Source organism: Nerophis ophidion, linkage group LG04 (genome assembly GCF_033978795.1).
Source record: "Nerophis ophidion isolate RoL-2023_Sa linkage group LG04, RoL_Noph_v1.0, whole genome shotgun sequence".
In the NCBI taxonomy this organism is placed as follows: Eukaryota; Metazoa; Chordata; class Actinopteri; order Syngnathiformes; family Syngnathidae; genus Nerophis; species Nerophis ophidion.
In genome coordinates this window covers 67,603,707-67,616,039 of record NC_084614.1, presented here as the reverse complement: position 1 = coordinate 67,616,039, position 12,333 = coordinate 67,603,707, and the positions used below count along the sequence as shown (strand labels likewise).

The following is a 12,333-nucleotide window of genomic DNA, read 5'->3' as shown; positions in this document are numbered from 1 at the left end:
CGACATAACGAGCCATCCACAAAAAATCATACATTTCATTTTACTAATATTCAACGACAATCTATTTACATCAAACCCTCTTTTCATTTTGATGAATTCATTTTCAACCGCCTCTAACACATTAGTAATATTTTGTTCTGAATGAAATAAAGATGTGCCGTGCGCAAATAAAATATGCTTAAAACGTTTGGTAACCGTGGTGATATCATTGAAGTACTGTACAGGCCACAAGTTTGGACACACCTTCTCATTCAATGAGTTTTTTCTAATTTTCATGGCTTTTTACATTGTTGATTGTCACTGAAGGCATCAAAACAATGAATGAACACATGTGGAGTTATGTACTTAACAACAAAATGTGAAATAACTGAAAACATGTTTTATATTCCTGCGATGAGTGGGCGACTTGTCCAGGGTGTACGCCGCCTTCCACCCGAATACAGCAGAGATAGGCTCCAGCGACCCACGCCACCCCAAAAGGGACAAGCGGTAGAAAATGGATGGAGGTTTATATTCCAGTTTCTTCAAAATAGCCACCCTTTGCTCTGATTACTTTTTCGCACACTCCTGGCATTCTCTCGATGAGCTTCAAGAGGTGGTCACCTGAAATGGTTTTTACTTTACAGGTGTGCTTGAAGCTCATCGAGAGAATGCCAAGAGAGTGCAAAGCAGTAATCAGAGCAAAGGGTGGCTATTTTGAAGAAACTAGAATATGAAACACGTTTTCAATTATTTTACCTTTTTTTGTTAAGTACATAAGTCCACATGTGTTCATTTATAGTTTTGATGCCTTCAGTGACAATCTACAATGAAAATTGTCATGAAAATAAAGAAAACACACTGAATGAGGAGAAGGTGTGTCCAAACGTTTGGCCTGTACTGTATATGAAAAACAGTATTGGTCCAAGGACTGATCCTTGTGGTATTCCACAACTAATATTATGTAAGGCAGACTTCCAATTGTTAACTTCCACAAACTGTTTTCGGTCCTTTGGGTGACTTTGACCTACTCATGAGCCACTCTTATTCCACATTTGTACAGTGATCGAGCGTATCAAACGCTTTTTGAGGGTCTACAAAAAAACGTATTAAATATTGTTTTCTATCTATTCCAGTGGAAATTTCTTCTACCAAATCAATTATTGTGGTTGTTGTTTAGTGATTGGCACTAAACCATGTTGACTATTACTTAAAATGTTATGTCGATAAATAAATCTATTTAACCTGAAAGCAAACAATTTCTCTAAGATCTTTGAGAACTGTGGCAGCAGTGATATTGGTCTGTGATTCGAGTATTTGTGATTGTTTCCACCTTTGTGAAGTGGTACTACTTTAGAAACTTTCATACAGTCTGGAAATTGTCAGGGGTATTTGTTGTTGACGAACCCCAAGATGCAGAGACGGATGCAGGCGTAGAATATGAAAACATGATTTAATTAAAACTAAACAAGAACAAACAAAAAGCACGCACGTGGGCGGAATAACAAACTGAGGGAGCTAGCAATGGAAGCTAGAAAACAAAAAGGAACTTTAGCATGGAAGCTAGAGGATAGCAAACAGAAAAACTGGAAATAACTAATGCTAACAGAAACAGCTTACCGCTACGACGACCAGGACAAAATGTAGCATGACAGGTAGTAGCTGTAACCAAAACGACATGACAGGTAGCACGACAAGAGTGATATGTGGCGACGACAATACAATGATCCAGCAACCGACACAAGACAAAGCAGGTATAAATAGGAGCAGGCTGATTGGCAACTGGTGTGGCCAGGTGCCAATCAGCCACAGCTGAGGAGGAACACAGCACTCAGGGAAAAAGACAGGAAGCTGACAAAATAAGAGCACTAGACAGGAACTAAAGACAGGAGATACTAAACACAGAGGAAACACACAAATGCAGAGGAAAAAACTAAAACATAGACAAACTGTCAGGGGAAAGCCTGAGAGAAATATCCCTTTCATGAATGATACATTGCAAATGTGAAGGTTCCTTTACTAAATCTATGATGTTCTTTACAAATGTCATATTCAAGTCTACATAATGGTTTAAGATCTTATTATTTATCAAGAAAATAATGCTAGTACTATTTATTATAGCTTCTCCAGTTTTATTATCAACTTTAATTTTTGGTATTCGTTTAGCCAAGGTAGGGCCAATGTTTACAAAGAAATGATCAAAATAATTCATTACATCATTAATAGGAAACTCCTGTGACTTATCACTATCTCAAACCTGTAGAACTTCCATCCATCCATCCAATTCCTACCGCTTGTCCCTTTCGGGGTGGCGGGGGGTGCTTGAGCCTACCTCAGCTGCATTCGGGCAGAAGGTGAAGTACTCCCTGGACAAGTCGCTACCTCATCTTATTAAATTGATTTACATTTGTTTATTTATTCGTTCGAGTCCGGAATATTAATTATAACACCAATAAAAAAAGCTAAACAAATTAAATGATGACATAAATCGCATAGTTTGTTTGTATAGTATTTTTTACATAGTTTATAGACTTTTTTTTTGGTAAACACTTCAAGGGTTTAGTGCAGTTTTTCAAATTGACCACTAGATGTCGGTAAAAGCCCTGTAAACAATCACCTGCCCTATATATCAAAGCATATCACATAAACTTTAAACTCTCAACATAACACAATCAATATTCCATCCATCCATTTTTTACCGCTTGTCCCTTTAGGGGTCGCTGGATATTGATAATAATAAATGTGTTTTGTAAAAGCAGTGTGTTGCAGTGATGGTTTATTTTTTGGCCTGGGCTCCGGTCAGTGTGAAGCGGTGTGGGTAACATTTCATTCCTAACATAAAAAAAAAGGACATAAATAGGTTATCCAGTGTACAAAACAACTAAATAAAACCAAAGTAAGGAAAAACAACTGGCTTTTTTAAAGACGCCTGACAGGATTAGTTTATGCAGAAGTGATGCTTTGTATGTTATCTGTACCAACCATGTTTTTTTTTTGTCTCACTTTAATATTATTAGTGAACCCCCCCACACCCTGAAATAAACCCACAATAAAGTAATTGTACACATTTGATAGGTACACTTAACAATTATTCATTCAACAATGTAAAATGCTTATGATATAATTTCATTGTTTGCCTTCATTTAGAAGAGCTCTGTGACTATCATCACTATTTTCTGTTACAGTTACTGAGACTTTTAACGCATATTTTTCAATGGATTTCAGATTTGAACTCCAAATTGTACCACTTTTGGGGAAAGTAATTTCAGCAGTAAATTTTGGACGCTTTCATTTCTAGTACATTTGTTTATGTTTTAGTACTTTTTTTCCCTTCTCTGTGCTGCCTGATTAACATGCAGTGTGAGCGGATAATGTCTCTCTGTGATTTTTACAATAGAGGCCTCAGTTCCCCCTAATGTGTGGACGTCGGCCCTCATGGGGCAGGCTGATTCGCACAGGAAGTGGCTGGATTACACCGCTTTAATCTCATTAGGATGCCATGTGAGGCCAGGGGACTACAAAGAATGGAAAAACACAATCTCAGGTGGAAAGTACTCCTGTTTGGTTGTCTTTCTCGACGGCGTGTCAAAGGTCACAGTTTTTTTTTTAGGTAGCCGAAGAGAGAATGATTAACCGGACTGTCAAGCAGGGAGCGTGTGTTTGACAAGAGGTGACGGCCCGGATGGCGGCGAGCATCTGACCACGACACGGAGATGTGCGAGAACACGGGACGCCACAAGAGCCGATTGTCCCGTCCATAAAATATGTTGTTTTTTTTTACTCAAGTGACTTTTACAATGCAAACATGCTAACGTCTTAAGGATAAGAAGACGGAAGAAGTGGTATTAACAACAAGAATAACTATTGCCTTCAACCCCATCATCGGGAAGCAAAGGGACGCAAATTATATAAGAATACACAGTAAGTCAATTTACCTACTGTATGTTGAAGTCACATGTTACAAAGATCCGTTAAACTTACTGAAGTGTAATATATATTGTAAAATATTGACAAAGAGAAAGAAGGCCTACATATACAGTAAACACTTCTTAAAGTGAAACTTTGATGATCAAATTAGTTAAAATGCTACTTAGTATATTATTGTTTATGTACTGAACTGCAGTGAAGTGCGAACATAAACTCTAAATATGTCTCCATTGAACTATGACATACAAGTATATCAGTATTATTCCAATCATGTTTCAACATTTGCTTAATGTTGGATGGCCCGTGCCTGTTTCTCCGCATGTCACAGTTAAAATGTGTACAGAAACATTGAATATAAAGTAATGGCCAAAATTTCGGACACGCGTTCTCATTTCAATGCATTTTTTATGACTATTTACATTGTCACTCAAGGTATCAAAACTATGACACCTGTGAAGGGAAAAGCATTTCTTGAAACTCATCAAGAGAATGCCAAGAGTGTGCAAAGCAGTAATCACAGCGAAGCGTGGCCTTTTTGAAGAAACTAGAATATAAAACATATTTTCAGTTATGTCACTTTTTTTTGATGACGTACATAACTCCATATGGGTTCATTCATAGTTCTGATGCCTTCAGTGACAATCTACAATGTAAATAGTCATGAAAATAAAGAAAACGCATTGAATGAGGAGAAAGTGTGTCCAAACTTTTGGCTTGTACTGTACATGAGAAACAGTATTGGTCCAAGGACTGATCCTTGTGGTACTCCACAACCAATATTATGTAAGGCAGACTCTACTATATACCACAGCTTTCGACAGCCTGTGTAATTGGTAAACAAACTGCAAACAAGAGCACTGCAAAAACAACAGCTGCATAATTTACGGTAAAAAAAAATCTGTTGCCAGAATTTTGCGGCAAAGAAAACAGAGGTACTCTTTTTTCATTTGAAGTATTACACTGTAAAAACAACGACCGTTGTTCTTACATAAAAAAATGGCAGTTCTGTTGGCAGAATTTTAGTGGAAAAACTACAATGGTACAGTATTACACTGTAAAAATGATAGCCATAGATTGTACGGTAACAGAATTGCAGCTTGATTGCCAAACAGCTATACTATTTTTCCATTGTATTACCCTGTAAAAACACCAATTCTAGATTTACGGGAAAAAACTGGCAGGTGAGTCGCCAGAATTTTATCGTGTAAATAAAAGCGATAACATTTTACAGTAATATACTGTGAAAATTACTATAAATGGTGAATGGGTTATACTTGTATAGCGCTTTTCTACCTTCAAGGTACTTAAAGCGCTTTGACACTATTCCCACATTCACCCATTTACACACACTCCCACTGATGGTGGGAGATGCCATGCAAGGCGCTAACCATGACCCATCAGGAGCAAGGGTGAAGTGTCTTGCTCAAGGACACAACAGCCGTGACAAGGTTGGTAGAAGGTGGGGATTGAACCAGGAACCCAGTCTGCTGGCACGGCCACTCTCCCAACCGCGCCACGCCATCCTCAGACTATAGATTTAATGGTTAAATAAAAATGGCAGCAGTGTTGCCAGAACTTGACCCCAAAAATAAAAGTGGTACGGTTTTCCCATTTACAGTATTAAACTATAAAAACAATGTCCGGACAGTTAACGGTAAAAAAGGCAGTTCTGTCACCAGAATTTGATTGTAAAAAAAAAAACAGTGGTACCATTTTTCTATTTACTGCCATAACTCTGTAAACATACCAACCGTAAATTTCATAGAAAAAAAAAAGCTGTACAGTTTTTGCCATTTACAGTAATACACTGTAAAAACAATGACCATAGATTTTACAGTAAAGGACTGGCACCTCTGTCACCAAATCTTTATAAAAAATTATAGTAGTATAACTTTTCCATTTTAAGTATTACACAGTAAAAACAACGCCTGTAGATTTACGGTAAAACACTGGCAGGTTAGTCGCTAGAATTATATGGTGACAATAACAGCAGTACAGTTTTTTCCATTTCCTATATTAAACCGTAAAATCAATGATTGTTGATTTAACGGTAAAAATGGCAACTTTGTCGGCAGAATTTTACCGTAAAAATAACAGTAGCTCCATTTTTTTCATTTACAGTGTTACACTGTAAAAACAACACCCGTAGATTTACAGTAAAACACTGGCAGGTTAGTTGCTAGAATTTTATCGTGACAATAACAGCAGTACAGTTTTTTCCATTTCCTGTATTAAACTGTAAAATCAATGATTGTTGATTTAACGGTAAAAATGGCAGCTTTGTCGGCAGAATTGTACGGTAAAAACAACAGCCACACCGGTTTTCACATTTACTATATTACACTGTAAAAACAACCACCATGGGTTTGATGGTAAAAAAAAACTTACTGAGTAGTTGCTTTACATTTATCATATAAGTGACAGTTTCACTATTTGCCTATTTACAGTATTATACTGGAAACAATTGCAGTAGATTTAAGGCTAAAAAAATGGCAGCTCTGTTGCCAGTTTTAACATAAATAACATTAGCACAATTTTTCCATTTTAAGTAAGAATTAGCTGTAAAATGCCCCAGTAAATTTTAAGGTAAAATTCTGGCAATTCAACTGTCAGTTTTACCATAAAATCAGATTAGCACCATTTTTCCATTTTAAGTAAGAATTAGCTGTAAAATACCCCCAGTAAATTTTAAGGTAAAATTCTGGCAGTTTTACCATGAAATCAGATTAGCACCATTTTTCCGTTTTAAGTAAGAATTAGCTGTAAAATACCCCCAGTAAATTTTAAGGTAAAATTCTGCTGATTCAACTGTCAGTTTTACCATAAAATCAGATTAGCACCATTTTTCCATTTTAAGTAAGAATTAGCTGTAAAATACCCCCAGTAAATTTTAAGGTAAAATTCTGGCAATTCAACTGTCAGTTTTACCATAAAATCAGATTAGCACCATTTTTCCATTTTAAGTAAGAATTAGCTGTTAAATACCCCCAGTAAATTTTAAGGTAAAATTCTGCTGATTCAACGGTCAGTTTTACCATAAAATCAGATTAGCACCATTTTTCCATTTTAAGTAAGAATTAGCTGTAAAATACCCCCAGTAAATTTTAAGGTAAAATTCTGCTGATTCAACTGTCAGTTTTACCATAAAATCAGATTAGCACCATTTTTCCGTTTTAAGTAAGAATTAGCTGTAAAATACCCCGAGTAAATTTTAAGGTAAAATTCTGGCGATTCAACTGTCAGTTTTACCATAAAATCAGATTAGCATCATTTTTTTCATTTTAAGTAAGAATTAGCTGTAAAATACCCCCAGTAAATTTTAAGGTAAAATTCTGGCAATTCAACTGTCAGTTTTACCATAAAATCAGATTAGCACAATTTTTCCGTTTTAAGTAAGAATTAGCTGTAAAATACCCCCAATAAATTTTAAGGTAAAATTCTGTTAATTCAACTGTCAGTTTTACCATAAAATCAGATTAGCACCATTTTTCCATTTTAAGTAAGAATTAGCTGTAAAATACCCCCAGTAAATTTTAAGGTAAAATTCTGGTGATTCAACTGTCAGTTTTACCGTAAAACCGACAAATACAAAACAATTTTTTAAACATATTTTTAAATCTAAAATTCAATAATAAACAATTTGAAAATACATTTCTAACATAAGTAAATAAATAAATAATTTAAAAAACAAACAAATACATTTTTATTTTTTACCTTGCATAGCTGAGGCACAGTAGTCTGACTCACAGTGAGGGGGCGTATGTGAGTTGGCAGGTGCTTGGAAAAACTGGTGAGAGATTAATAAAATTAAAAGAAAACAAAGGGGACTTTTACAACAAACTAACAGAGCTTTTTCTGTACACAAATATAAGTAAGTCCCAAAAATATGTTTTGATTTGTATAACAAAACATTTAATGAAATTAAGAAATGCTTAGGCTGCTGCCCCCGCGACCCGACCTCGGATAAGCGGAAGAAGCTGGATGGTATTTAAAACTCGTTAATTGGCTTCCTCCCACCGCCAAAAACATGCACCTGGGGATAGATTGATTGGCAACACTAAATTGGCCCTAGTGTGTGAATGTGAGTGTCAATATTGTCTGTCTATCTGTGTTGGCCCTGTGATGAGGTTGTGACTTGTCCGGGGTGTACCCCGCCTTCCGCCCGAATGCAGCTGAGATAGGCTCCAGCACCCTCCGCGACCCCAAAAAAGGGACAAGCGGTAGAAAATGGATGGATAGTTGACTGTAGCGTGACGGACTGACTAATTAAAAAACAACGTTTCTATTCCTTGTGAACCCCCGACAGAGGTCGCCATGGCGTCGGCAGCCCTAGAGCTAATGGGCTTCGTCTTGGGCTCGATGGGGATGCTGGGCACCCTGGTGGCCACGGTGCTCCCCTACTGGCAGATCTCTGCGCACATCGGCTCCAACATCGTGACAGCGGTCGCCAACATGAAGGGCCTGTGGATGGAGTGCGTCTACCTGAGCACGGGCTCCTTCCAGTGCGACACCTACAACTCCATCTTGGCGCTGACGGGTGACCTGCAGGCGTCGCGCGCCCTCATGGTCATCTCCTTGGTGCTGTCCGTGCTGGGGGTCTTCATCTCAACTTTGGGGATGCAGTGCACGGTCTGCCTCGAGGGCTCCGGGGCGGTCAAGAGTCGGGTTGCGGGGGCCGGAGGTGGCCTCTTCCTCACAGCGGGCTTCCTGGCGCTCATCCCCCTGGCGTGGACCACGCACGAGGTGATCCAGACTTTCTACAGTCCGACCGTGCCCACCAGTATGAAGTTTGAGCTGGGCGAGTGCCTCTACCTGGGCCTGGCCTCCGCGCTGCTCTCCATGCTCGGCGGCGGAATGCTCAGCGCTTCCTGCTGCGAGGAGCAGGAGGGTGGCCGCGGGAGGAGGGGCGGTGGCTACCCTTACCCCGTCGGGGGCAGGGCTTCTCTGGGTACAGGGGTGCGCCACAACCCGCAGGCCTACCGGAACCCCACACTGCAGATGGGAGGGATAGGTACAGCCAGCAGGGGGCAGACACTGATCCGAAGCGGGAGCGGAAGCTCGCACACGAGTACGCATGGCGGCCAGACGGTCAAAAAACCCCCGGCAAAAGGGTATGATGTCACAGGGTACGTTTGAGGACATTGGGAAATGTGTCAACACCCCAACGCCACCAGACAAAATGACTATTTGAAAAAGAAAAAGGAAATGTTTTGGGACTGTATAATTTTGTAATAAATACATTTTGGCCTTTTTGAAGTGCTTTTTCTTTGACAGGCTTACATTGCTCATGTGCATGAGTGGACGTCCCGTGGAGTAGATATCATTTTTAGTCTTTACTACTTATTTCATTACGAAATATAGCGGTTATCATTAATAACTGGCAGGAGGAGCGATTGTATTTACTATGTATTGCGCTCACACGTGAACGAGAGTACCCATAGGATAATTATTTGGTCTTTTCTATATTTCTATTGGGCAGCACGGTGGAAGAGGGGTTAGTGCATCTGCCTCACAATAGGTCATGAGCAGACCTGGGTTCAATCCCGGGCTCGGGATCTTTCTGTGTGGAGCTTGCATGTTCTCCCCGTGACTGCGTGGGTTCCCTCCGGGTACTCCGGCTTCCTCCCACTTCCAAAGACATGCACCTGGGGATAGGTTGATTGGCAACACTAAATTGGCCCTAGTGTGTGAATGTGAGTGTGAATGTTGTCTGTCTATCTGTGTTGGCCCTGTGATGAGGTGGCGACTTGTCCAGGGTGTACGCCGCCTTCCGCCCGATTGCAGCTGAGATAGGCTCCAGCACCCCCCGCAACCCCAAAAGGGACAAGCGGTAAAAAAAATGGATGGATGGATGGATGGATATATTTGTATTGTGAAAGATGGTGGTTGTCATTAATAACTGGCAGGCGGAGCTATCGTATTACAGTAATTAAATTCCCCCGTTGGCCATGTGTGCATGTGTTCATGGGGTAGGTAGCCGGCCGTGGGCTTTGACTTTGTGGATAGTTTCAAGTCTGTCGATTATGCACAGTGGCGGTTATCATTTGTAACTGTCGGGAGGAGTGATAGTATTACGTCAGTTATGTAACACATCCACATACAAGTCACATTGGCTTGTGTGTAAGCGAATGTAGCTTACCACCACTAGGTGTGAATGAATGTCGAGTCCCACTTCTCTGTGAGCGCTTTGAGTGTTAAGAAAAGCGCGATATAAATCTAATTTTTTTTTTTTTTTTAGGCTTTGACTTTGTGGATTATTTTTATTATTTTCTATTTTTATTATGAAAGGTGTCAGTTGTCATTAATAACAGACAGATATCGTATTACAGTACTTAAATGCTCATGTGGTAGCTAGCCCGATGTGGGCTTTGACTTTGTGGAATATTTTAAGTCTGTCTGTTACGTACGATAATGGTTATCATTTATAACTATCGGAAAGAGTAAAAGAATTACGTCAGTTACGTGACTTATCCACAATGCAAGTCACATGCGCTTGTGTGTGAGCAAATGTATCTGGGGCTTTGACTTTGAGTATTATTTTTCGTCTTTTATACCTCAGTTGTGAAAGCTGTCGGTCATCATTAATAACAGGCAGGCGGAGACATCGTATCATAGTAATTATATGTCCACGCTGTGTCTGCGAGTATGTGCTTTTGTGGTAGCGAGCAGCTGTGGGATTTAACTTCATGGATTATTTTTGGTCTTGTCTATTTTTATCTAGAAAGGTGTCGATTGTCATTAATAACAGGCAGGCCAAGCCATCGCATTACAATAATTATATGCCTGTGTTGCGTGTGCATGCATGTGTTTGTGTGGTAGCGAGCACGTCGTGGGCTATGACTTTGTGGATTATTTTGAGTCTGTGTAGTACTTGCCGGGAAGAGTAATAGCAATGTGTCAGTTACCGTATGTGACACAGCCATGAAGCATGTTCACATGCCTGAGCGCATATACCTTAGGCTTTGTTTGACTTTGCGGATTGTTTTTTTTTTTTTTTGTATATTTCCTTTGTGCAATATGGAGGTTATTATTAATAACTGGCAGGGGAGTCAATCGCATTGTAGTACGTCTACGGTCCGGGTATGTGCTTGAGTAAACATACTGTGGTCTTTGACTTTTTGAATTATTTTGAAAATATAATATGCAAACTGGCGGGTTATCAGCCATAACTCAGGCGTGATAGCTCCTTTATATGACCGTTAAAAATATTTTATTAAAAATATTTAATTTTATTAAAGTTAAAGTACCAATGATTGTCGCACACACACTAGGTGTGGTGAAATTTGTCCTCTGCATTTGACCCATCCCCTTGATCACCCCCTGGGAAGTGAGGGGAGCAGTGGGCATCAGCGGTGCCGCGCCCGGAAATCATCTTATGGTGATTTAACTCCCAATTCCAACCCTTGATGCTGAGTGCTAAGCAGGGAGGCAATGGGTCCCATTTTTTTTGTAGTTTTTGGTATGACTCGGCCAGGGTTTGAACTCCCAACCAACCGATCTCAGGGCGGACACTCTTACCACTAGGCCACTGATTAAATTATATTATTTATTGTAGTTTTTAATTTAGATTTATTTTTACTATATTATAATTATATGATTACACTTTTTAAGATATTATATTTCATGAAAAAAATATTTTTGAATATAAAACTACCACAATAGTCTTATAATGTTAATCAAAAACTGGGCATTATTATGTTTTAAAAGGCATACATTTTGGGGGTATCAAAATGCAAATTTTTTCAATGTGTAGCAGGTGACCTACTAACCCACTAAGTTGCCGTTTTTCCAGCACGATAGTCAAAAGATTGCAAACCCTGAACTGAAGGCAAACAGAAACTGGAGAAAAACAAACTTGGGCACACAAAACCCTGATCGATCCATCCTGTATGTGTTGACTCAACTAAACTGTTGGACCAACCACACAAACTAAACACAACAGTCTATTTGGTTCCTTTAGCCATGGCAAATGAACTCTTTTAGAACAACATTGTATTAATCACAAAACCCCAAGCTAAATTCCACAAATTCCAAGAAGTGAGGGTAAAATGAGATTTGCATTAGCACAGGTCACACCTGAGGAACATTCCCAACGTTGAAGTACATCACATTAACCAGAGTCGTGTATAGAGAGTACGTACTGGCCAACCCGGTTTCAGGCGATCTCCTCAATGCTTGGTCTAAAAGCACTCACATGACTTCAGGGCGCTATGACTGCTACAACTTTAAGCTGATGCTATGGGTTTGCGACGCCTTCTTGTTAGTTTTTCCACGTGTACAAATGTCATGTTGTGCAGCATGGGGCTGCTCAGCCCGCGAGAACCCCGAAAAGAGGTCAAGTATGGGAAGTGAAGGTTCATAAACAGCACTGGAGAACCACCGATTAAAAGAGTAAAAGAAACCCAATTTTGGGTGTAATAATAAATA

The 12,333-nt window shown here is 39.5% G+C and overlaps 1 protein-coding gene across 1 annotated transcript; it reads left to right on the top strand.

The window, feature by feature from the left end:
* The first annotated feature begins 3,426 nt into the window (after positions 1-3,426).
* On the top strand, positions 3,427-9,151 carry cldn2 (claudin 2). Its single transcript, XM_061898863.1, has 2 exons — positions 3,427-3,900; positions 8,213-9,151. The coding sequence occupies exon 2, from the start codon at positions 8,221-8,223 to the stop codon at positions 9,040-9,042; it is 822 nt and encodes a 273-aa protein (XP_061754847.1). The 5' UTR covers positions 3,427-3,900; positions 8,213-8,220; the 3' UTR covers positions 9,043-9,151.
* The last annotated feature ends 3,182 nt before the right edge of the window (positions 9,152-12,333 follow it).